Source organism: Typopeltis vanoorti, chromosome 13 (assembly GCF_054136105.1).
Source record: "Typopeltis vanoorti isolate ZY-2024b chromosome 13, IOZ_Tvanoo_1.0, whole genome shotgun sequence".
NCBI lineage: Eukaryota > Metazoa > Arthropoda > Arachnida > Uropygi > Thelyphonidae > Typopeltis > Typopeltis vanoorti.
In genome coordinates, this window is record NC_143561.1 from 69,505,319 (window position 1) to 69,533,073 (window position 27,755).

Consider the following 27,755-nt stretch of genomic DNA (forward strand, 5'->3'; position numbering starts at 1 on the left):
CCAATCAGGGCGAGCATTCTGCTCATAAATTTTACCTTCACTGCAACCACAACAGATAGCGGGGAATATGAAAAGCATCTTGCTTCACCCCTAAAGACATAAATGTCAATTGTCAATTGTCAAAAAAAATATATATATTTATTTATTTATATTTATATTGGTTCAGGAAGGTTAATGGATGGCAATGCTGTAGCCAATGAAGTTTAACTGAGGTTCGGCTGTTGCTGTTACCCCCCTGGGGCGCTGAGATTCGAGAGTTATGAGTACGCTCTCTTAAGGTTTTTGCCTTAAGGGAGCAATTTGAGTCTCCGGGGAAAGTGTTTTCCGGCACGGCCCGCTGAGGGGCTTTGTCGGTGAATGCTTTTCTTCGGAATTTGAGCGGTTCTGCTCGGTGATGGCGTGTGGGTTTAGCCAACGCTGAGATGGACGGTCTTTCGCCCACAATTGAGTGGCCTAGGGATCGTCCGAATTTTTAGAGATTGGCTTTACTTACGTATCATCAATGAAGTTCTAACTGAGGCTCGGCTATTGCTGTTACTCTCCTGCCATGATCAGAGCTTTAATAGCTCAATAACACCTTACACTGTCCTCACAGATAACGGGTAAGATGAAAGCATTCTTGCTTCGCCCCTTTAAGGCAGTCCTTATAAGGATAAGGAAATATTGGTTCGATTTTATCGATTCGTTATCTTATTCTCACAAAAACTGGTTTTATATATATATATATATATATATATATATATCAAAAAAACATTGGTTTGAACTCAAAGTACACTTTATTATTAAAAAGATGAGTTTGACAGCGATGTATTTATCACGATTTTTCCTTGGAATTTTCTCAGAAAGGGTCACGCAAGAAATCGAAACAAAAAGAGGCATCTCGGTTGGTGGAAGATGAGAACTGAAGATATGCAAACGACATAGCGCTAATCACTGAGAATGGGTCAAGTATAGTTCATAAACTAACAAAGCTGTGCTAAAATTCAGAATAAAACAAACAGAAAACGAAACCAATGATAATCACAAATAAAGCGATGGATAAAAACCTAAACAAATCCTTAAAAGGTCATCCCAAAGAAAACAAGATAGACTGAGATATCTCTGAAGTCTAATCACAGATGACTGAAAATATAAATAATGGCCCAAAACAGCCCTTTTTAAATATCAAACAAATAATTAATAATAGAAAATATAGCCAAAAATTTACTCAGTCTAACCTTAAATACTGTTACACCTTGAACAGCGCATAAACCTTTAATATATCAGTAAATTATTAATAGCTTTCAGCATTCAAACCACATGTATAATTTGCATATAGCAACGTTCAATGTTCAAAATGTTCACGCACGCCCAAAGTCCGAGAGACCACAAATCGGCGGCAGCACGCACAACATTCAATGAACTGCCACTACGTGCTCTAAATCCACCTTCAGGCCATTCTCTCAAGCTCCAACCATAATTTGAAGTCCAAGGGATTCAGATTGGGACTTCCAGACGTTCAATCAGATGGTGATATGTTCTCGGCCACCTTCACCTCTAACCATTGTTGTGTGGTTCATGCCTTGTGTGCAGGGGATGAGTCCTGTTGGAAGGTCCACTGCCTAGCGTGAAACAAGGTGTTGCTCAGGGTTTGTACCACAGATTCCAGCACGGTGTCTTGATATATTCTGGCGGAGGTTTGACCCTTTCTCCTGGAAATGATACTTGGATACGCCCCCCCCACCCCCCCCCCACACACACCAAACCATCCCCGAATCCTGGGTTCCATGGCATGTGCTGTGCGACCATCCAGGGCACACACCCGATCGTTTTGGCTGTTAAACGATTCTTCAATAGTGAAGAACTTCTCATTCAACTTCTCAACAACAGACACAGACATATTTAAGAGAATATGTCTGTGTCTGTTGTTCGCGTACCGTCAGAAAAGTGCCTTTGATTTTATTCCCTCTGCTGTATAAGTTGTGGTGTCAGGGAATATCCAGTAGAACGACGATAGACTCTCACTCCGAGGTCATCAGTTAGTACATCGTTTTCTGTGAAATGTCCACCTCTTGTAACATCACTTTCTGCGTTCTCACATGATTACGGCGGAGGTGTGCCTTCGCAATCCTAACAAGCTGTTGTGTCCTAACGCTGCGTAGTCGACCTCTTCTTTGGAGGTTAGATACGTCTTCCGTATCGTTATAACGATTAATAGTCCGACACACACACACACACACACACACACATACACACACTACAGATCCCGAGTGTTTTTAGCATATGGAAATAACAGGTGGCAGCATTCCAACCTTGTGAAATGCCATTACAACTCCACGCTTCTCGCCATCTCTCTCTCTACCGATAAACACGCGAATGTTGGCCGCGCACAGCGCTCCTAATGGAACCAAGTTCGCACAATTCTTTGGGCAGAAGTTGCAACAGTGTTTATGGCAAGACTGTAGTAATTCCAAGACGTTGTTTACTTATCTGCTACTGTCCTGTTTACCCCCTTAAATGGTACATATCAAGAAAAGATGATGAATTTTCATAATCGAAAATCTAATTGGGAATCAGATTAAAATTTCTGACAGGTCATATATTTTGCTGTTCGACAAATGCACTCCAAAACCGCAGTTGTATGACATACTCCTGTATCGGAAAACACATCCAGAACATCTCTCTTCAGGGAGAGCTCCGAACCGATTCTTTTCTTACAGTATTGGTCTTGTAACTTGAATTTTCTGATATTAGAATAGAATAGCAGTGTTAACATTGATCATTCTCCAACCAATAAAAAAGGACGTGCCCTGAAATCATGCTGTCAAAGCAGGACAAATGGTCTACACACATCGCCAAATGCATTTGCTTGTTTCAATGATTTGTGGACGAATATAAACAATTCGTGAGTTTTGGCCTCGAAAGTTTGACGCAAGACTTCGATATGTCTCTTTAATGATTTGGATAATGGAGACTTGAGCCTTCGAGCCGCGATTTAGAAGTCGATATTTTATTGAGAAGGTTTTTAACTCTTTCCTTTATACCTAAAAGTCGATGTGCGAAGAAAGAAAATAACGCAGTTAAAAAAAAATGAGGATCGATTAACCTAGTAAATGTCTGCTATTAGTATCGTATCTTATTTGTCTAATTGTAATTCTAAAAACTCTCCTAAAATAATTAAGTTCAATCCTTTTAACAATAAGGAATATCGCCTTGTATAATATTGGTTACTGACAAACTAACTGCAATACTGTTACAAACAAATACACACAATAAATATGTACATTTATTTCGTGTATTTCATTTTATTTATTTAAAATGTATTTTTATATATTTTTTTTATTTATTCTAACAGATCTTTAAAATATTGTTATGTAAAGTATTGTTATATAAACTGCGCGGACTTTGTGTGTGTGTGTGTGTGTGTGTGTGTGTTCATGCGCGCGTGCATGAATCATAGCCTGATGTTAATTTTTTGATAAAAAAAATTAAACGCGAATAATAACAGCCTAAATATTACACTTGTCGAAATCCCTTCATGAAATCCCTAAGGCTATACTGCTGAAATAGAGTTAGTGAAAAAAAAAAAAAAAACAGTTACGACAAAAAAAAGTAATTTTGCTAAATAAAAAGAAAAACCTTATTGCTGACAGAATAGGTGTGGCAACGCACACTCCCTCCTTGTCAAACGCGTGTAATATCAGATTGATATGGCATTCTTGTAACGCGGTACTTGTCATTCTCTGAGCAGTAGACCACATTAAATGAAGTTAAATAATTGTCTTGCTAATCCACTGGGGAGTTTTTTTTCGCTTTGGAATATTCTAATTTACATTACAGTCACATAAAATTACTAATTTAAGCTTCTAACGTGATATTTATCCCCAAAATAGTTTTTTTTTCCCGAAAATTATGGAAAACAGCCGTTACCATAGAAGACCTGTCGCATAAAAAATAAACAGATCCTAAAGCAATTAAAATAATTCAGCCATTCTGATCAATTCGCGCTACTCTCTGAAAGTTTCCCAGTCACTGATTTTTCTCGCCAAGTATTTCTTATGCAGAAGTTTCAAGTAAAAAGGCGTGGAAGAAGTATGCAAATATCAAATTGTTTATTGAAGTCCAAGGAGTCTGTTTATCGGAGAGAGTTTTTAATGTGGAAGCTGTATATCTCCGTTTCATAAGAAATGTTTGTGAGCACTTCTTTCCGGAACTAGCGCCACGAGAATATCTCCAGTAATTGATATCTTAAGTGCCTGCAGAGCTTGACATGATTTCCAGAGGGACAAACACGTAGAAAATGTGTTTATATCATTTCATTTTTTTTTTTTTTTTGAGAACTCACTAAACATAAAATAAATAAACCGTCGAACGCATTTTTGTTCCCCAAACTGAGGAGGCAGAACACTTTTCGCCGTTAAAGTAGCATTTGGAAATGAGTAGGCAGCTAATTTCCACCCTTAGCCGTCACCGATAGAGGAACTTATGACTATCGTTGATTTTAAAGACGTCGGAGAAAGGGCGAGAGTAGAGTAGACATTTTCCGCCATTTCGTTATCCAAAACGCTAACAGATATTGTAGTCTGAATAATGAGATTTCGACATTTTTCTGAGTTGCAATTAAAAACCGGAGATCCTAGAGGGAAAAAAAAAAAACTACTTACATGCGCCAAAGATCGACTAACTCAGGAATAAGTGGAAGAAAGGCCTAGAAACGTTCTTATGGTCTAGACTTGAACTTATAACAGTCTTTTCTCTGATATCTAGTATTACGATTCTACAAACGCTGTTACGAAGCTATTAAATATTAAATTACTCGTTAGCAAACGCTAAGAAGTGATTTAATATTAAGATCGTGAACATTAAGTCTGTTAATGTCACAGCAATAAGACAGTTGCTGAAAAGACTGGAATTTTATAGGCATTCTTAGAAAGGCTATAAAAATTCCGATATCTCGTGCATTCTGAAATGAAGGTAGCTAGAGTATCTTGGCACTTTGTTGTCTACGAATCTCCTGCAGATAAATCAGTCATTAGAACTGTCAGATCTATAATTTGGGATTAGAAAGAAATGCAATTCATTCAATTTGCACACACACACACACACACACACACACACACACACACACACACACACACACACACACACACACACACACACACACACACACACACACACACATTTAGGGTTCTTTTTATTATTGTTTTCTTTATTTTTGCAGAAACTGTTTATTATTAATCCATTTTAAAAGCACTTGGCGATTGATCACAACCACACATTCAATGGAATCAAAAAAGAAAGATAACGAAAGAAGAAAAAACGAAATGTTCTTTATAACAAGTTTTCAAAGTTATTTGCATACTAAGAAATGCAGTGAAGGTACCCTTTGGGCAGTTGCTTGGCAACAGTGCATTGGGGGATGGTTCGACAATGTCGGTAGTTGCTGTCACACAACTATGTGCACTGTTTAAGCTGGCGTGCGCCTAACGGGCAGTTTTTTTTTTTTTTTTTAAATTTATGTCGTGAGTGTGCAGGAAAAGGGAACATCAGAGAATGACAGGTAGAAATAAAGTGGGGGGGGGGAGAGAGAAAGGGGAAAGCCTCTGAGGGATTATTCCCATCTAATCGATCGATTGTTTCACAACTGGAGTAAACATCAAACATGACAATTTTTTTTTTAAAAAGATCCCAACGCCATCTATCGGAATTCATGCGAAGTTTGGTCATAAAATATAAACGTTTTTGCACGCTCGCTGCCTCGAATCCCCCCCCCCCACTCGAGAACACCTACATCGATGTACGCACTTTTCACGTGAACTTTAATAATGTTTAGAAATCATCCGTGCTGCCTGCGGTTTGGAGGAAACCTTAGGATAAACTAAATTCACATTCGTAATTTGTTTTACTCGGCAATGCTTCCCCCCGCCTTCCCACCCCGTTTCCCGCATTAGTTTTTAACTCGGCGTTTGCTACTTTTGCCAAGTACAGTTTATGACGTAACAATGCTTGGAACACGCGCGCGCTCCAGCCGCCAGCCGGATGAAGATAATGTACACCCCGCATTGGAGGCAGAGACGTACCAGAGCGTCTTGTGTATGTGATGTATGTCAGGTGGTTAACGGCTCGCTACGACGCCGTGATGAACCGCAGGATAACTCCGCAACAGGCCTAAACTTTTTCGCTGTGTGTCGATTGCATTCGTCGACGGCCGAATGTGACCCGATCTTTTATGAAACAATTGTACAAGGTTAAATAGGAAAAGTACCAACTATTTAACTGGTCGAATTATCTTTATCTGCAGCTGCCAGGAGTGGGCGCGGACTTGGCGAGCATCCCGCAGTCAGTACAGGCACCATGGGATGTGTATGCACCGTCTGCGAGTCCAAGCCACCGGCAGATGAGGAGGAAAAGGCGATACAACCGGCTGAGCCGATGGGAGCAGCGGAAAAATGTAAGACATGATTTTAGGTTGTTAATAATTTCATTTTAAATATTGAAATCCATGAATATATTATTAATTACAGAAAATAGAAGTATCCATTCGTCATTGTTTTTTTTTTTTTTACTTTTATTTGATTATTATGAATAATGGCGTGTCTTAATACACAGTATTTTAATAAATCGACACCCCAAAATCTATTGCTAATATTTTTTAAATCTTCTTTCAATGAGAAAACCTTGTCATAATTTTTAAGTTCTTTTTTTGTGATCATCTGTTAATTATTTGCGAGCTAGCTGCAGCATGTAAATAATCATCAATAGTAAGCCATGCTAGGAGAGTATGTAAAACCTTGACAATGACCAGTAAGACTCAGTTCTGATTAAAAAAGACCCTACTTGATAATTAGAAACCCGGTCACTTGTGCCTTGAATTATCAAGCACGTGATAATTATTTAAAAAAAAAATCGAATAAATGCTTTGACTTCTTTATAAGATGACATCGTTTTAGATACACTCTGCCCTGTAATTAAAAAAAAAAACAAAAAAACACCTGTCCTGCCACTATGATGCCATTTTAAGAATAACCCCTAAAGATAATAAATCCATTTATTCTTCTAAGCCACTGTACCCGTGTATATATATATAAGACATCACCAAAAGTTGTTTAAAAGGAGACAAATATAACCGCGTACAATGGAATCAAAGAGTTGGAGGTTATTCAACACAAAGAGAGAGAAGACAAATTTAGTTTGCTGTTTTTAGCTAAGCTTTTTTTAAACATTTTAGCTTAAAACGATTTTTAGCTAGGCTTTTTTTAAACATTTAGCTTAAAACGCTATTGGATAAGTTAACAGCTAGAAGGTGTTAATTCACCCCTTTTCTGCGAAAATAACGTAGCGTACAAACGATATATAATAAATGACTAGTTTCAGAGAACTATTTATATAGCTGTTTCTGCTAGCCAAATTTCATTCGCAAATACAATTCAGAATAATCTGACAAATACATATATACAACGGCTCTGTTTTTAGTTTTTATTAGTACAATGCGTTTATTATTTTTTGTTGGGTGTTCCTTAGAAATATATATATAAATAAAAAGGCAGAACTTTTTCAATTAAATTTAATTATATTTAAATATTTTATTTAATTTTCTATTTTATTATATATATATATATATATATATATATATATATATATATTTCTTTTTTTTGGTCGCCGACTTGTCAAATACTATTGTGTTGAATAATAAATATTTTCAGTGATTAAATCAAATTTATTTGGTAAATAAGTACATTTTTTTAACCTGGATAAAGCAAAGGATCACGCTTTAGAAATTTACAGTTATATCGGAATAAAGAAAATATTTTCTTTATACAGCGCAAACATTACACCAATATCTACGATTTTTCTTTTTCTAAACCAAACATTACAATGACACTTCTGCTTATCTCTACGAGTCACGATACTTGGCATGAAGTAAAATCTTTGTGTAAACAATAGCAACAATAACGCCACCTGCAAAAGATCACTCTATTTGCAGAATAACTTTCTTATAAAAATACAAAACAGTGCATTTTTCTGTATAAATGTCTGCCAAGTCAATGTATGGCTTTAAAAATTAAACAATCCAAAACTCACCATTGGCTGTAAAAATAAATTCACTTATTGACGAATTAAATAAAGAAGAAAAAAACTCATAAATGTTTATGTTCAAACTTTATAAAGCTGTAACGCGTCATACATTATTCAACTATCCCTTGGGGTAGCAAAAATATTCGAATGTGATATTAAGTTGTTAGCGTGATTGTCACGTCAGAAGTAAAATGAAGTTTGGATCTTAAAAGAAACAAATAGTACCCAAACGAAACTAAAATTTTTGATCATACGTATAGAGAATTTCATTCAATTTTCTAAACGAATATCTAGCATTTATTTCAAGCTATGACTGTGTATTATAATGTCGGGAAATAGTAATTTTTTTTTTCTTTCTTCTATGTATTCACTTTAAACAACTTGTGCTATTTCATTAAATAGCAGAAAATAGTGGAAATAGTTAACAATATTCATATTAAATGACATTTAAAGTAAAAATTTGAACACTCGAATTTCTACTTTAGTCCTACCCACGGTAGGACTAAAGTAGAAAAAGTAGAAGTTGTTTTGTACACACACGCACACACACACACACACCATTTCGACGGGTATGAGCTAGTAAGTATAATAATTCATATTATATTTATTAATTCACCATATAATTTATATTTGCCAGCCAGGTTGGCTGAATGGTTAATGTACCCGCTCTCCAGGCTACGGTAAGAATCCCGCGTAGGCCTAAAGGAAATCGTGTTCAGGTCCGAGAAAAATTTCGCCACTAAGTCTTAGATCACCGCTCTGATTATTGGAGGGCTGAAGTGGCTTGTAAAAATGTTCCGTGTTTGGTTTGTAGGGCAGGTTTCCGGATTAGGTAAATAAAAACAGAATATACGAGGGTGGTCTGAAAAGTTCTCGGCCTCGACCATAGATGGCAACACTATCGTCAAGAGATTTTTTCTAAGTTGGTACATCTGTCATAAGCATCCCCGTGAAATTGGAAGTCATTCTATCAAGTAGTTCGTTTCACACAGCGGTCTGAAGCAAAAGTGTTGTCTGTATCCCTTGAAATGGATAAAATTGAGTATCGTGCGGTTATAAAATTCTTTGTAAAAGAAGGTTTAACGGCAAAAGAAATTCATTCGAAGTTCATAAAAGCTTATGGGCACTCTTCTTCTTTTTTCTTAGAGAATTAAGAAATGGGCCGCCGATTTTAAACGTGGCCGTACCAGCCTTGAAGATGATCCACGTGAAGGATGTCCAAAAAGTGTAACACCACCAGAAATCATTGATCAAGTGCACGATATGGTATTGGATGACCGGCGAGGCAAAGTGCGTGAAATTGCTGACACTATAGGCATTTCAAAAGAACGTGTAGGACATATTTTGCATGAAGATTTGCAAATGAAAAAGCTTTGCGCAAGATGGATGGTGTGCTTGCGTACAGCAGACCAAAAACGCACTCGCATGAAAATCTCTGAACAGTGCTTGGAGCGTCTTAACAAAAATAAAATTGATTTTGTGCGTCGATTTATTACTACGAATGAGACTTGGATTCACCATTACACACCAGAATCCAAACAGCAGTCAAAAGAGTGGACAGAAGCCGGTTGTTCAGCGCCAAAGTCGGTTCTATCAGCAGGAAAGGTCATGGCATCGGTGTTTTGGGATGCTAAAGTATTTTATTCTAAAGTATGCTAAAGTAATTAATAAACAAAATGCTAAAGCATTTTGTTTATTAATTATCTTGAATTGGGTAAAACAATAACCGTGGAATATTATTCCGATCTTTTAACCAGACTAGACGAAAACATTCGTGAGAAAAGACCCGGTTTGCAGAAGAAAAAAAATCATCTTTCATCAGGACAATGCACCTGCCCACAAAGGTGTTTTGGAATGGGAAAATTAAGGGACCTGCACTATGAATTGTTGGAACATCCACCCTATTCCACAGATTTGGCTCCCTCTGACTTCTATCTCTTCTGAAGACTAAAACTCTTCCTTGCTGGTCAGCGTTTTTCGTCGAATCAAGAGGTGATTGCAGCTGTAGAGGGGTATTTTGCAGATCTTACTGAGAACCACTACAGGGACAGACAATGGCGCTGTAGCATTGCTGAAATAAATGTATGTCTTAAGGGAGATTATGTTGGAAAACAAAAATAATAATTTGGAAGTTATAAATTCGTTTTTTCATTGTTAGGCTGAGAACTTTTCAGATCACCCTCGAACGAAATACTGTAGTTGAAAATTTTGTAGCATACTAGACATCGTATTATAATATACGAAAAAGAAAAGAAAAGAAAAATTTAGGAGGAAGAATTCGTTGGGGGAGGCAGGAAGGAAATAGTGGAGAAGAAAAACTCATGGTCACGCATTGTTTTTTTCATTCTCTCATTTGAGGGATACGACCTACATAAGAATTGGCTTTCCTCCAGTTAACCATCTTAAAGAAAGGATTTCCTGTAGTCATTAATGAAAATGCTCTCGAAGAAGACATTTTTTTTTGGGAACCATGAAATTAAGTGCTTATCGAAGAATGAAATTCAAATTTCTTTATTAAAATATTCTAAAAGAAATCAGAATTAAAATTCTGATTTCTTTTAGAATATTTTAATGTAATGCGCTTGATTAGATGAGAAGGTTTATAACAAGTAGGCCTCATTAAATTAGCAAGAATATCTCATTTACAATTAAATAATCTGTCAGCATTTTAAAAGTGTGATAAGTTTGTCAAAATTTTGTTTTAAGCGGTTTAATGAGAAACTAATCATCTCAGAAAAAGCGTGTGAGATCATTTGGATATGTATTTACCTTTTAAGCACAAATCCTCCGACATCTGTTTAAAATTGGGCTGCACTATTTCCAGACGCTGTAAAGAAGAATTAAATGAATATGATTGGTCCTATTTCTTTAATTCTTTTTTATCAGAATTCAATAATGCTTGAAATCTTAGGGTGATTTTTTTAAATGAAATTATTAGGCAAATTTCTTTTAAAATTTCAAACTTTGAACTTTTATTACGAATATAGTTGCTAATTAAATGTATACGAGATCCCAAACTATCAGAAAACATTTCTGTATTAAAATCACGTGTTTCGAAGTGAATCTCAGTTTTAGAAACAAGGTAAACTTTGTATATGTTTTCTTTGTAGTCTTGCTTCGTCATCAGACGTTTTGCACAGCCTCAAATGAAGATAATGTGTAGAAAGAGACGTTGATGCGTGTCTGTAATGTACTGTAGAAATTTAATGAGACATTCCTCTATCCCCGTGTTCATGTCAGCATAACTGAATGGAAGAAACGTAAGGATTAGACACAACACTGGAATCATTTGCATTAATTTTACGGTCGTTATAGTGCGTGATTCGAATGTAAGTGCAAATGAATACAAATCTGCCCCACCAGTTTCTGCAACTGTGACTTGCAACAGTAAGAAATAAAAAAAGAAAAAAGAAAAAAAAAGAGTGTCTGAGGAGAGTTTACGAACTCGACGACAAGATAAATTATACAGTTTTGGTTGCTTTAATTCCGTATTTATCATCCAGAAATTGCGAACAGTTTCTTGATTACAAATTTTAATCCAAAACTCGGAAACTAAGATTTTGTAATGTTTGAGACTATAGAATAAATCTCTTTATATGAAATTATTGGAATTTCTAAGCACAGCAGCTTTACGTTTTGCTCTACTTCAATCCTAATTTCTGAATTCAACATAAATTCTGAACGCATGAAAAAGATTATTGATTCCGAAGCTCTCCTCTGGAAACCGAATGTGGAGTTTTAAAGTCGTTTCGGGCCTCCAATAAGCGGAGGTGTGGTCTCACACCGGGAAACAAAATTCATCTACTACCTAAAGACATTCACAAACACCCATGTCCATCGTGGGATTCGAATCATCTGTTGGGTGGAGAATAGACGCACTATCCATTTAGTCTACAATACTAAGTCGTCCGATGGCTCACTGCCAATTAGATTGCGGAGTTTACGTTATTATTATTATTATTATTATTATTATTATTATTATTATTATTATTATTATTTTAGTGATACTGTTAAGTTATCGCTCAAATTTCAGAAGCAAAGTACATTATGAACAACAATGTCAGCCAAGTAGCCGCTTCTAAATTTCAGCTAGCCTCCTGTGCTTGACTTACTTTTTTTTTACATATTTCATTTTTTTTAAAAAATTGAAATATCAGATGTATTTAGATAAAATAGGTAAAATAGTTGTGGGAAAAAAAAGACCGTTTTGGCGTTTTCACTATAGTATTTTTTATTTTTTGTAAAACTTGGTTGACAAATTGGTATCCTGTTGAATAAAAAATAATGGCGGCGGTAGACAGCAAATATAATAATAATAAACTAATGTTCTGGACAAACTATCTAATAGCATGGAAGGTAACGTCAGTCCTAGTAGAAATGAAATTCTTTTTAAAAAAATCATGATTTTTTTAAAAAGAATTTCAGAACTTTGTGGTCGTAATTAATTAATTACGACCACAAAGAATCGATTCAAAATGCAGACGACCAAGATGTGAAATTCTCATTTCCTTTTATGGAATAACACCAAACGATAAACTAAAACAATGATTGACTATCGACCAAAAAAACAAAGCCAAACAGAAACAATTATATATACAACTCAGTATTTCTGTACACGATGATTACAAGGATGGAAGATTGTAATAATTAAGTTCATTTGAATTCAACAACGTTCACTCTATGGCAGACTGTCCTCACTCCATAACGTGTGGCCAAATTATCTCCCGTTGTCATTCAACATCTGCGGTGTGCTATTTACTGAAAGGCTGCGGCAGTCTTGTGTCTTCAGTGTCCGTAGTTAGCTAAGCGTACACAATATTCTTCACACAACGAGTCCCTCGTGACCACACTGCTGCTCGTTTATTCAGATAAGAGTACAGATTGTTGACAACCAGCCTGGCGTTGCTCCATCTTGCTGAAAAATGGCCATTCATGTTGACCTGTTTCAGACGGGATACGACAGACTGTTAAAGCGTGTCCACCACGTATAGTTCCATTATGACGTCATACGTGACGTCACGGTGGACATTCGTCCTTGCATAAAATGCCATCTAATCTGTAAACAATCAAAAATCCTGTGCACGGGAACCAAAAAAAGAGACTTCTGTTCCATCAAAAATTATGAATATAATTTAAAGGCGTTTCTACATTTTACGGGGTCCTGTGCGAAATGGAAAAGCGGGGCCCCTGAAAGTTAGTAACATTTATGGAAATTTTAAATGGAAGAATATCTTGTTAATTAATTAATTAAATCAAATCTGAAAAATATTTATGCACATAAATAAACAAGTATGCTCTTTAGCATCAATTTAAGTAAAGGGGAAAAATTTGTTAAAAAATAAATGTGTTTTGTATGTACATGATATATTATTTTATTATGTAAGTACATATTATCATATAAATACTCCAGAACAATGATTTATTTAATAATATAAATAATAATATAAAAATATGAAAAAAATATCCATTTTTACTATAAAGGATGAAATATATGTATACCAACTTATAAGATTTAAAAGAAATCTTAATATATTCAATTTTATTTAACCTAATGCGCTTATCAATAAAATCATTTATAATGCTATCAAAATTCACATTTTTTGCAATTTCATGCTCTATAGATATTATTGCCAGGGATGACAAACGTTCTTGGGACATAGAAGATCGCAAATAGGTTTTTATTAATTTTAATTTGGAAAATGACCTTTCTACTGATGCGCCCGTAACTGGATGGGTCAATAATATTTTAAATGTCGTGGTAATATTTGGATAAATATCCGACAAATTATTTGCAATTATGAATTTTAAAATATTAATGAGTGCATCTTCTGGAACAATATTTCTAAAAATAATTAATTCATTGTAAAATTCAGATTCATCAATATCTGTATTTAATTTTTGATACAGCTGTTTGCAGCAAAATTTTAATTCATTTTCTGTCATTTTTATTATTAATTTCATATCAAAAAGAAATCCAAATGATTTTTCGTGAATTTCATACAATTGAAATCTTTTTTTTTTGACAGATTGTAGAGCAGTATCTAAAATTACAAAAAGAAATTTATTGTTATCACCTATGTGTGATTCATCAGGCGTTTCATAATCAAAAAATACTTTTCTTCGACGTACTCGACTTTCTTTAAATTTAATTTCTATTTCTAATAGATTTGACAGTTTTTTTAGCAATCTCTAAACAGCTATCAAATCCTGATATTCTCTGCTCTTCAAAGTACTGCACTAACTTTTTAATATGCTTAGTTGCTACGTCTATGGGAATTTTTGCATTTTGTAATACTTTACTTACTAAATTAACTTTTCACAAAAGCTCATAACAAATTACAAGGCATATTATAAACTCAAATGAATCTATTTGTTCATATATTGAAACCACTTCTACTTTGATAGTATTATCTGATGCAGTTTTAAATAATTCTTTTAGTGCATTTAAAAATTCTGGAATTTGAAAACGTACAGCTCTAACTGATTCTATTCTACATTCCCATCTTGTATCACATAACGGTTTTGGAGTTAATTGTTTAACAAATTTCTTTAATATGTCCCAACGTGAAGTTGAGGCAGAAAATAATTTTTTGTATAACATTAAAAAAATTTATTGCTATAATTCATGATTTTGCGACATCCCCTAAAATCAAATTTAAATTATGACAGGCGCAAGGAGTATACAATGCCTTTTCGTCTTCATTTAAAATGTAAGCACGGACTCCCTTATATACTCCTTTCATATTCGCTCCGTTATCATACCCTTGCCTTCTACAATCTGACAATTTAAGATTTAATTTATTCAAAAGTGATTTTATATTTTCATGTATACTTTTACCAGTAGTGTCATTAGTTGTTAAAAACATCAAAAAGTGTTCACGAATTTCAATATCTGCTTCAGCTATATGTAAAAATTACTGAAATTTGGTCCTGATGACTAATATCAGGAGTACAATCGAGAATTATTGAATAGTACTTTGCCTGTCGTATCATATTTACAATATTTTGTTGAATCTTGGTTCCCATATCAACAAATAATTCATTTTGCACAATGGGTGATAGATACGAATTTTCTTTCTTACCTATAATTTTTTTTCCCGAACATCGCATTAAATGATCTTTTAAAAGTGGAGTCTGCAATTAATTCTATGATTCCAAAAAAATTACCATTATGGGCTGTGTACAAAGTATCAAAATTACCTCTAAAAGCTAAATTATGTTCGGATAAATAAAGAATTGAGGCTATATTCGTCTTAAAACATTTCTTAACCATTCTGCTTCAAATTTTATGACATTTTGATTTGCCTGATCAATTGTATTGTGATTTTTTAAATTACATTCCATTTGTGTCCATGAATAGATGCATTTCATGTGCACTGGATTTCGTTCGTGCGACTTTAATCTCTCACTTACATGTCGCCAGTCAGAAAAGCCATTATTAGATAAAAAATTATCATCAGAAGAAAATAATTTGCAACAAAAACAAAAAATAGAGTTGGAAGAGTTTGAATATACAAGCCATCTTCTGTTTTGCTTCTCTCCGTTTGCAATTGTCCTAACATAGTGAGCTGTGGAAAAACACCTCTTGTTGTCATCTTTTGGAAAATCATTTTCAGTCGAAGGTGGACCACGTTGTACAATTTGTGTTAGTGTTGCGTTGTTCAAAATTTTGGGCCATGTTTCTGGATCATCAATAGTAAATAGTTCACCTTCCTCTGGTGTGTCAGTTTTAGGATCTTCAATACTCATTGTTTGACCAAACGCGTCATGTTCTCCGCTTCCTTTGAGTATTTCATAACTCTCATTATTAATTAATGTTGAAGCCGAAGAACTGTTTGTAGTTATTTCAGAACTCTTCGTTATCAACTGATATATCTGAACAAATTGAGTTCAACTTCATAAATTTAAACAGTGAATTTCTTTGACATTCCTCAACCGCTTCGTTTTCTTGTTTTCGCTTTTCATGCCCACTAGGGTATTTTCTCTCTCACGACTAGTCATACTCTAGAATTAAATACGATAGATTTAATTATAAAATAAGTTAATAAATTAAAACAAAATGACTTACCTTTTAAATTTATTTTTATTTTACCTTTTAAAATTATTATCTGTTTTAGATAAATAAAATATATCTAAAACAGATAATATTAGAAAATAAATTAATCTAATATAGATTAAAAACTGCTATTGAAGAAAAATTCTGATGTCGGATAACCTAAAACCAGTTTAAAAAATATATTTTTTAAGATGTTTTGCAAGTAATGTCACATAAAAAAATTGCCATGACAGTACGTGTATATACTTACTTGTTCATAAAATCATAAACTAAAATTAAAACACTCCTTAAAATTATTAAAAACACCTGCTTTAAAATGCAGTTTTCCCTATTTAACACTATTTTGTACGATATTGTTATATACCTTAGAGTAGTTTCAAATACTACTGCTCTAGCGCTACGATCTTATTTCGCTTGCTATAACAACAATAGTTGGTTGTAAAATTATATATTTTTCTATATCATAATATTTTTTATATAATAATTAAAAAAAATTAATTGATTTTCTTTTTTGCGCTTTGCGGGGCCCTGTGCCACCACACAGTTCGCACACCCTTGAATACGGCCTTGCCTAGAGCGTCCGTAGCTCCGTCGGCATAGACGAAGCATTTTGGTCGGAAAGACCTGGGTTCGATTCCCGTCCAACACGTGAGGAATCTTTATCTGGTCTCTTTCCACTAAAGGTGAGTTAACCGGTCTTATATTAGAGGGTTTTCACCCGCGAACTCGAGTTTTTCGTTCCCCAGAACAATCAAGCCGGCCCCGTGAACACACGGATCTACAGTCATAAAATACATACTTAATCCCTCATTAAGTGGGCTCAATCCGTATACATATAGATGATACATAATTCCATTCATATAGATGAGCTGCTCCCGGCGTACAATTTTGAGATTTTTTTTTTACTTGGTATAAGATTATCATAAAAAAAAAAAGTGCGAGTCCCGCAAAACTATTATTCACTAATGATTTACTTATTTCAATTATTATGCTATCCGAAGCCTTCATTCCAATGAGAGTTTGCTTTTAACTTTTTGAACGTTATTTTTATTTTGCACTGAACAAAATAAAAAAAATCATTATTTTTAAAAATAATTATAACCAGTATCCAAAAGTACCGACAACCACTGAAAATCCAGAAATTCAGTGAAAATATATCACTCAAGAGTGTATCATAACATTATAATAACGATATGATACAAAATATTTAAAGGTGTAATGTATATTTTTAGATTATTTTTTACAAAATTTATCTATTTTTAACAATAATTAGAAAATGTAAAGTAAAATATAACTTACATTATTATTTCAAATAAATAATTTAATATCATTTTAATTTCAACAATAAAATAAATTCCATTTATAATTTGTATAAGAAAGTCAGCCTGGTTGAGCGAGTGGTTTCTCCAACCAAACAGGCTGCGGCTTCAAATCCCACTTGTTCCAATTTACTTCAATTTTTATTTTATTTAATTAATTTTTTTTTATTTGGTTGTCGCCGGAAGAATGCAAAGTAAGTCCATAACAAGAAGATGACTTGATCATTCTACAACCGAAAATAAACAGTTTATTTAAAGATGCAACATTGTACTTCAAATAAAAAGAGAATTAAGGGAAAATTAGAGTAATGATTGCGTAAATAAAAAAAACATGCCACTAGATGTCTCTCACGGTTGGCCGATATAAGTGATAACAGGAGAAAATGGTCTGCATTAATTCCTTTAAAACTATGTGAAATTAGGCTTCGTGGTTCTTAACAATTCTTCTAAAAGAAATCGGACTCTATTCTTCACATCATAATAACTGTATACGATGAAACTTGATCAAGAAACCTGCGGAAACGGAAATTGTACAAACTCACGCCACTAACTCGTATCAGTGAACTTCACAAAGCATCATTGAAAAGAAAAAAGTTTTAAAAGTTCGAACACAATAAAGTAGGCGGTTGCGATATAAAAATATTGACTCTCGTAAAAGTTTTCGTGCTTCAATGAATGCCTGGAGGACGAAGTTATGAAAGAGTTACCGGAAATTATATTGAAGCATCTTTCATTCTATCTTGGCATCAAAGGATATTCGTTGAAGGTAAACAATGAACAAAATGAAATATTTTTTAAATAAAATGATCATGGTAGAGAGAACATGAATAATAAATCTGGATGAAATCGTTAGAGTTGATGTACTCAAACAAATATAATTTGTATAGAATTATTGGCATCAACTTCGAAAGCGAAAAGATTTTTTTCTGTATAAAAAATGTCGGTTTTTATTCTTTAAAAAAAAAAGGAAGGAAAAAACTACAGACAATACAAGGTTTCATTGCATTGGTGGTCTCAGAATTAATTTCTAAATAATTGTGATCTTAGTAGTAAAGCGTGGTTTATTCTTCTGAAAACCTGCAAAGAAAAAAAAAAATTTCATTTAGAGATCGTCATAATAGTTTTTCTCGTGGTTTTTTACTCACTTTTGCATCTCACTCTAACGCAGAAAGAAACCTCCGCCCGTCTGTAGTCTAGATTTCTATAGTCTGTAGTCTTATGTACTACACCGACGCTAGTAGAGAAGTGCATTTTATTCAGTCTTTTTGTCTTCTTTCATGTTTAAGATTTTTTTTTTTATTTAAAGAAACATTTCCTGATACGTTTTATACATTTTAATAGATTATAGTGATTGCAATACACTATTGTACATTTTTTAAAGTGTACAATAGTGTATTGTTTTAAATTATTATTTTTTAAAAGTGTATTTGTTGTTTCAGAACACATCCGCCACTTTTATACTAATTGTAATGGAAAAATTCTTTGTATCGTTCAGTTTAATTTTGTCATGTTTGAATTATTAATTTTAAGAAATGATGTCTAAAATATTTTAAATAAATTTTAAAAGGCCACTTCATACTTTCTAAAATTAAATGAAATAAAATAAAAATAAAAGCTTTTCTCCACACATCAATTTCAATATATGGATATCCATTTTATTGGATATCCATATATTGAAATTTATGGATATCCATAAATTTCAATATATGTCTGTAGCCATCTGAGTTTTATTTCTTAAATGCCCTTGTTGCTCACTAACAGGAGAATCACATTTAATGCCTATGTTGTAGGGAAAACCATATGGGCTGTATTTCCAAAATCTTTTAATGAGCAGAAAGCTACCATTTTTGTACAAATTCCCTCGCTCAATCAGTAGCTCTGAGGTCCCTAATGGCTTCCTTTCTCTGATGACCTTTCTATATCCATTCGTTGTTGTTCCATTGAAGATCCTTACGGTTAACAGACTCAGACGAGAGGGTCACTAGTTGTGTTCCCTGGAGCAGAACTGTACTTTCTTATCTTTATCATCCAAGGCTGTTTCAGCACTTTTCGATCTTACGTGCGTTTCCGCATTTCGTGCCAGTAATGAACTTGTTGTGCCAACTTCCTCAGGCACTAATTTCCCCTCGATTACTCCCCCATCGGAAAGGTCGTTAGAGACAAAGGCAATCGCTCTTAGTTATGACCCTTTCAGAAAGATAACAGAGTTTTTTTTTTCTTTGTTGCTGCTCAGAAACAATTAGAGCCGTTTGCTATGGGATGCTCTTGTACGAAAGTAGAAAAGACAGTGATGGTCAGGTAAAAAGATCTTTTCCAATAATTAAAAGATGATCACCGAAAGGCTACGTAGAAAATCTTATGTTAACAGCTTTCGTATTGCTGTTGAAATGCAATCTTTACCCTTAAATAAACACTGCAAAAAATGTCTCAAATAAAAACACTCGCAATTGCTAGTTCATCTATTATAATAATTTTACTGCAAATTGTTTTTGTTAAAATAGCAGAGTACAATTATTGTTGCGATGACTACGCCGTCTAGTGGGAATCTGTTTATTTATTTTTTTAAATAAAATTATTTTTATTAAAATAGCACACTACAATTAGTGTTGCGAAGACTACGCCGTCTAGTGAGAAAACGATATTTGTCATTCCGAATTACGTTAAGTGCGCAAGCGTGAAATTGATTATTAAAGCAGGTTACTATAGCAACGAGTTTAAACTTTTAGACATATTATTTCTGGAAGTGATGAATAAACTTTTGAAAACTGGATGTGAAAGTTACAGGTTCTGTTAATTCTTCTGTAATTAGTTGCTTTTAACGCTGAACAAATAAAATGAGTACTTCACCGATAATGAATACTTTCCAAGTTTTATTTGTTCTACGCTAATTAAGAAATGCAGCACACGCATATAATATACGGTTAATTAACTATGTTAGAAGCCCTAAACAAACATAATAGTGTGTGTTAAGCGGTGAACGAGATTAATTAAATCTCGGCCCACATGAAGCCTATTTGCATCATTCTTATTTAAAAAAAAAATTAAAAAAAAACTGTGAAATAGTCCAGGCCTTAAATAATCAGTATCTATATAAACGTTTAATTATTTATCTATAGAATTAAATGCATATTTTATACAGAAATTTATATGATGAAATATGATCTCAAGTCTTCGTATATAATATCATCGTTAAAGACCGAGACATTATCGTTTGGCTTCATAATTTATTACAGTACCTGGTTCATTTAGCTATCAGCAACTCCATATAGAGGAACTGCAGATAGCTGAAATTATACATTTATGAAAAACGTTAATTTGTCATTTTAACGAAGTTCTTTTGAAATCAATGACATTAGCCTACACGCCTCCAACGTGCGTTATGTGATGCATGCAGACATGTAGCAACACCTATCAGAGATGGGTGCGGACGGTTCAGAAGAGTTTGTCTTCGACCGGAAGTAGAGCATACACGTGTCAGTGATGACTAGCTACTACTATTTGCCTTGACATTAAGTATAATGCCAAGAGTTTGATAACGTGTGTGTAGTTAGTTTACATTGGAGTGATATACTACCCCTTGGAGAAACAGTGTCACAGAAAATGTGACTTCTATGCATTTTATCGTAATTGTTGGCCAGAAAAAAAATGCTCACTGCATTGACTGTGAGGTCTCTGAAGGCCAGTGAACTTCGGTCGGATAATTGTCGATGAAGTAAGTAGCATATTGGGTTGAGACAAAGTCAACCGCGTACTTACATCTTGTGAACGATGGCTTACTACTGTCTCTAAACAATATTATGTCGTTTCGTGTGTGTGTGTGTGTGTGTGTGTACAGTGTAGATTTATCGCTTTCTCTATGCGCCATCCTTGTCTTTCAAATGGCTCAGAGAAAGCAACATATCTTCCAACGACTATAATTTAATCGCATGGAAATAAATACTCATCTTAATCGCTGGTTATTTATTCGCTTTCTTTGCTGTGCAACTCAAATTTGTAATTTTTTAGGATTTCTTTTTCAACTTACCTAACCATGAGGTCAAAATACACTTCCTGGAATGCTTACACCCTCTGTCCAAAAAGAAACCGAACTTTTCGAAACTAGAAGAAACTAGTGGCGCCACCTGTTGTGTCTTTTTGTTGTCGAAAGCGGCAACCTTCATTAGTATTGTGTCAACTGTTTATGACATTTGTTTCATTAGAAGAAGAGTTATAGTGCCAAGAGTGACAGTGTGTGTTGACGAACGGTAGGAAAATGAGTTCCAAACAGAGAACTGCGATTGACTTTTGTGTTAAACTTGGTAAAAGGCAGTGGCGGCTCGTACACAAGCACTACGACACTGCAGCACCCCCAAAGAAAAAATGAAAAATTAAATTTTGTTTGTGTTTATAAAAAATAGCAATGCTTACAACATTATATAAATGCAGTACAACATGTTCAAGGTCACAGCTTACGTTTTGACATTGATTGAATATTTAATGATTGGAATTGTTCGATTAACGCTTTCGATTACGAAACAAATGCACTGCGATCTAACGGCGATATTCGTTTGCGCTTGTCATTGCACGTTACAAGTGATTCCCACATTGCTCGTTTGGGCAGTGTCGCTTACAAATAAATCTTATGCATGCGCGCGTTATTTCTGTGAGATACGAAACTTTTATTATTGGTGTTTGTTCGTGGTGAGGGTGAAATATTTTTAATAAAGCAATTTTTTAATATGTAAATTTATTTATTAATAAATTGGTCACTGATTAGGAAAAAAAGAATTTTTTATTATTTTTTTTATTTTGTATATACAGCACCCCCACTTAAAATTTTCACCGGCTTCCACTGGTAAAAGGTTTACCGAAACGCGTCAAATGCCGCATAAAGCATACGGTGATGAATACTTATCCCCTAATTAAGTTTACGAGTGGCTTAAGCGATTTCAAAGTGGTCGTGAGAAGCTTAAGGATGACGAAAAGCCGGGTCGTCCAAAAACTGGACTGAGCGAAGTTATCATCCAAAAAGTACGTGATTTCATCCAGAAAAACCCAAAATCGTCCGTGAGATTGATTGAAGACGAATTGGGGATTCCAAAATTACCTGTCCACAACATTTTGACCGAGAGTTTGGGCCTTCGTAAATTGAATTCGCGATTTGTTCCCCACAATTTGACTGATGACCAAAACATGTATCGAATTGAACACTGCAAGGATCTCATTAAAACTGCTCTTAAGGACACAAACTTCCTTGCAACGATCGTTACTGGTGACGAAACGTGCTATTTCGAGTATGAGCCCGAAACAAAGCGCCAGAGTGATGATTGAAGACCACCAGAAGAGGGGCATCCGAAAAAAAAGTCGCTTGGGGAAGTCAAAAGTAATGACAATGCTGATTTGTTTCTACGATTCCAAGGGCATTATCCACAAAGAATTCGTTAGTTTTGAAGCAATTGATAGCGAGAATTCATCGCGTATGGCATGGATATCGTGACGACGACCGTTCGTCAAAACACACTGTCACTCTTGACACTATAACTGGGCTTCTAATGAAACAAATGTCATAAACAGTTGACACAAAACTAATGAAGGTTGCCGCTTTCGACAACAAAAATATAAAACAGGTGGCGCCACTAGTTTCTTCTATTTTCGAAAACTTCGGTTTCATTTTGGACAGAGGGTGTATTTGAAGTCATTCACTCTTTATACGCAGAAAGTATAAATGCACACTATATATTATAATACGACTGAAACGGTTCTTATATTGTTCGATACACTACAGCCTCCTGGCTTAGTTGGTATAGACGAAGCCCTTTGGTCAGAAAGATCTTGGTTCGATTCCCGTCCAGGACGTGAGGAACCTTTATCTAGTCTCTTTCGACGAAAGGTGAATTAACCGGTCTCATACGGAGGTAGGGGTTTTTTTTCCCAGCCGGAAACTCGGCATTTTTGTCCCCCAGAACATACAAACCAACCCCAGTATATATATATATATTCTTAATCCCTCATTAGGAGGGCTCAAACGCCCCCCCCCTCCAAAGGGACGTGGGAGAAAGGGGGGAACACTTACGAATATTATTATTATTATTATTATTCAGTGCAATATTTCTTAAAATGTTTTCAGTTTCGACAATGCTCTTCGGTTGGAAACACCTGGGTTCGAATCCCGTTTATCACGCGAACAACTTTTATCCGGCTACCTCACCTCTGCAGGTGAGTTAGCTGATCTCATACGGGAGTTGCAGATTTTTTTTTTTCTCCCTGAAACTTGGGTTTTCACTCCCTCAAAAACAAACAAACTTACCCTTAGAGATATGAAGCAGAGGAGTGACAAGCCGACTACATTAATTGCCTAAAACCCTTGATTAGAGGACTCAACCCGTCTGAATGGACAAAAATTGGATGAATGGATGGATACTTTCTTAGTTGATAATTAATTTGTATATTTTCGACACAAATAATATGTTTTGCTCATTCACGAATTCGCTTTGTTATAATGAGGCAGAATAGGCTTAACTCTGATAAAATACTGGCAAGGAGAATACTGATATTTTGATTGATTTTGTTCTTCGTGTTTCCATCAAGCTGGTTACGTCACAGTATCTTTAAAGCCAATCAAAGCGTTAGAAATGAAATAAATAAAAATTTTACAAGAAAAGTCGCCAATGTCTGTATTTTTTTTTTTTTTTTTTGATTTCCTACGAGACTGACTTCGCTGTTGTGTTTACCCGTCTCATCGACCACGTCTCGAATGCGAAGAGGTCACGGTGATTATGTCTTGGCAGTAAATGGCTTTACGTGTATCAATATTTTAAGCGAAGATTGTGGTTTCGTGCTATTTGGTTGCTGAATTCATTCAGTATTTATAAAGTGGCAAGAAGGTTTGGGCTTTTAGCAGACTCGGGTGACATTCCACAAATGTCACATGGCGCATTTCTACTAGAAACGACACTCAGTGCGCAAGTTGGATAGATAATGCAGCGCGAGCCCTTTAGTTTAAAAAAAAAAAAAAAAAAAGAAATTTCTTCCTCTGTTAAAGGTGAGTTAGCCAATCTCAGGTGAAAGTGGGTTTTTTATTTGATTTTTATGGCGCAAAGACATCAAGGGTCATGCCGCGCCAGGACACGGGTTACTAGGACAATCACAAGCATCCATGCCCTTGTCAGGATTCGAACCCACAGTCTCTTGGGTGGAGAGCGGATACGCTAACCACTCGGCCAACCAGGCCGGCTGTGAAGGTGGTATGACTTTTCTTCCAAGATAACTGGAACTTTTCATTCTGCAAAAGACAAACCTGCCTTTGAACATCTGCTGGCGTCATTCTATACAAAACTCACCACACAAAATCGCTCACATTAAGTGGTCCGAATGATGGCTGTTAGATAGTATTGTTCCAAAGAATGATTGCACTCGAATCACCTTAGAAATTACCTAGGACTTGTAATTAGCGGAGGCTAACATCTCCAACCTCATCTAGACATCGTTAGGGTCGATAAGAGATCTATATGTTGATCAGGACAACCAATCAACCGGGAAGAGGTCTAGTGTTTATAGAGTATAGGAATGTCTTGGGCATGGATATTTGTGATTGTCTGTGAAAATACCAGAGATGGGCAATAGATGGCATTGTGTAGATGATGATGATGGTAGGTGTAGTTCGCTGTAGTTGGTGGATTGACTGGTGGAGACGGAGAGTTATGGAGTGGATGCCCTCCCTCCATGAGTCTTTGGGCTCCTTGGAGGTGTCACGTAATAATAATAATAATAATAATAATAATAAAGGAAGAATTTCAAATACAAGTGATTTGATTGTTTTAATGGCCGCATTAGTTAATTTGAAAGAAGTCGAGCACTATTATGAGGCAAAAGAGCAGTCTTATGGGTTTATAACAGACTTCATTCACTTTGGAACCATTCTGTCTCTTCGTACAAGTTTTCTAATACATCACACACATATTACTCATATAGATTTCTTTTGTTACATTTCATCTCTTTATTTTGCAGTAATTAATATGTAATTACTGCCAAACAAGTCGGGGGAAAAAATGAGTGCATAAACACCTCATCGGTTCTAGCCAGCTTAATTGCTTACGAAGTGTTTCATTGTTTGATTATATTTAGCTATAAAATTTTCGGCTTGCAATATTTATCCATGCTCTTTAACTGTAGTCATTTAAAAGGATTCTCAGAAATATTCTCAAGGTTGTCAGCATCACACTTGTTGCTTTGTTCACAATTCCAAAGCATATCGCGCTAATGCGTAAGAAACAGCTGGAACAGTCCCACGAGACACTTAAAGACACTCGAATGCATTATTTATATCTTTAGTCAGGGGGATATCGATTACTCATGAGGTAACCTAACAGGACGACACCTTGCGTGCTTAACAAAATATCGATAATCTATAGTCAGTCTGTCCAAACGGGTGGTCTCCTGTAATTGAATCATGGCGTACACAACGGAAACATCATACAAGTGATAGGATTTCTCAAGGTGTTGTCTGTTATTTCTGGCATTCTAAACTGACTTATAAATGTTCATTCTCTTTTTTGAAATTATGTACTTACTGATTGTGATTGAAACGTGCGGCACTAGGGGTCGCTTTATTTCTAGGATTTTTGGAGATTAAATAGTGGTCAATTTTAAAATTTCTCAATGATCTTTACTCCAGAATTAGCTCTCTCTCTCTCTCTCTCTCTCTCTCTCTCTCTCTCTCTCTCATTTCTGATTGTATTTCTAGATTCATCTTTGAAGACAGTCCAATATCCCGCGTTCTTAAAAGGCGTCCTATCACCTTCACTTTAGTTATTTCAAAAATAGTGGAAAAGTTCATCAAGGCCAACTTATTTATTGGTCCACTTAAAAGTGCACCATTTGACCACTGATAAAATGGAAGTGCACCATTTTATCAGTGATTAAATGGTGCACTTTTAAGTTGAACAATAAACAATCAGTGGAACAATACACTGATAGTTAGCATAAATTCTATAGCTCTTGATTCGTAGCATCTTTTTTGCCTATGTCATCTGTCTCTGGACATACAATGGGAGGATTTAAAGAAATTCAAATCTCGCCATTTCCAGGACATTTGATTAAGTATAGAATGGTACCAAATTTTGGATAATTTCCCATCGTACAGTCTTTCTTCTCTTTTTTTTATTGGATAACTACCTTCCCCCCTATTTTTCCCCTATTTCCTCCTATTGCGTTTTCTTGTTATCTCCCCATCTGATATCTCTCCTTCCACACACCAGAATGCAATGTCATCAACATAGCTCTGCATGGTGACAGTTCATTCTTTCTCGTTTCACGAAGCCTTACAACGCTCCAGCAAAATAAAAGTTTCATTTCCAGCCTGTTCAATTGATGGTCTTCATACCATACTCCAACAGAGAAATACGAGCCAGTCAAATGTAATACAACAAAATGCAATCCTTGTTTCTTACAGAAATGATCTCTCTCTCTCTCTCTCTCTCTCTCTCTCTCTCAATTCGTTCCTCAGACAACACTAGATATCCCTTCTGAAATAAGGATATTTGTTTTTATGTTCTGCATCTTTACAAATCTGAAGATTTTCTATTCTAGTCGTTACTTCGATCTTGAATAAGTTCTTCTTCACATATTAGGCCTCGTAGCCTGTTACGGTGCTATCCTTAGCCCTTCCAAACCGTACCCGTCCCGAGGATAAGATGGCTTTGAATAAGTTACTTCATATAATTCTCAAATCTTTCTTTCTCTAGAATAAGGTTTCGCATTTGGAATGATGAATTTCAACAGAATAATATTTTGTTCTTTGATCTTCTTGTTTGTTAATGTTTATTACACCAAAGCAACTGAAATGAGATACGTATATACTTGTATATCATGGACGTTAAGTGCGTGTGTTCTCCAGTCGGTTTATCTGTTTTATGATGATAAAAAAAACCTTCGATCCCAATAGAACTAAAATTCAAAAACGATCAATCTCCAAATCTCCAAATCCGTTTTTCTTCTCTTCCTACTTCCAATTTGTAACGTTTCTCTACAATCAGCAATAATTATTCCACCTCTGTTTGATTTTCATTTCTGTTCAGTTCCATTGCATCCCTCGATTTAGTTTTCCAAATGCATCTTCAGCAGTGCCCAAGGTTTGAGGGCAGCAGTGAAAGTGATGTCTTACAGCTGTAGGAATAAAACGTAATCTTAGGAAAAAAACTTTGGAAGAAATAGAGATACTTGCTAAATCAATTAGAAAAAAAATTACGATGGCATTATGTTGCAAACTTATTGTGAAGATTATTATGACTGTTGCAGTTCAGGTAAACCAAAAAGGTAATCACACCGAAGAGCAACGTAATAGGGAC

At 35.0% G+C, this 27,755-nt stretch overlaps 1 protein-coding gene across 1 annotated transcript in view; it reads left to right on the forward strand.

Annotated features, from left to right (window-relative positions):
* Positions 1–27,755, forward strand: part of LOC150100269 (serine/threonine-protein phosphatase with EF-hands pef-1-like) — a 221,740-nt gene that overhangs the window by 43,243 nt on the left and 150,742 nt on the right. Inside the window, exon 2 of the mRNA XM_090402569.1 lies at positions 6,281–6,430. Within this exon, the coding sequence (XP_090258695.1) occupies positions 6,334–6,430 (97 nt within the window). The 5' untranslated portion in view covers positions 6,281–6,333. The remainder of the gene's footprint in view (positions 1–6,280; positions 6,431–27,755) is intronic.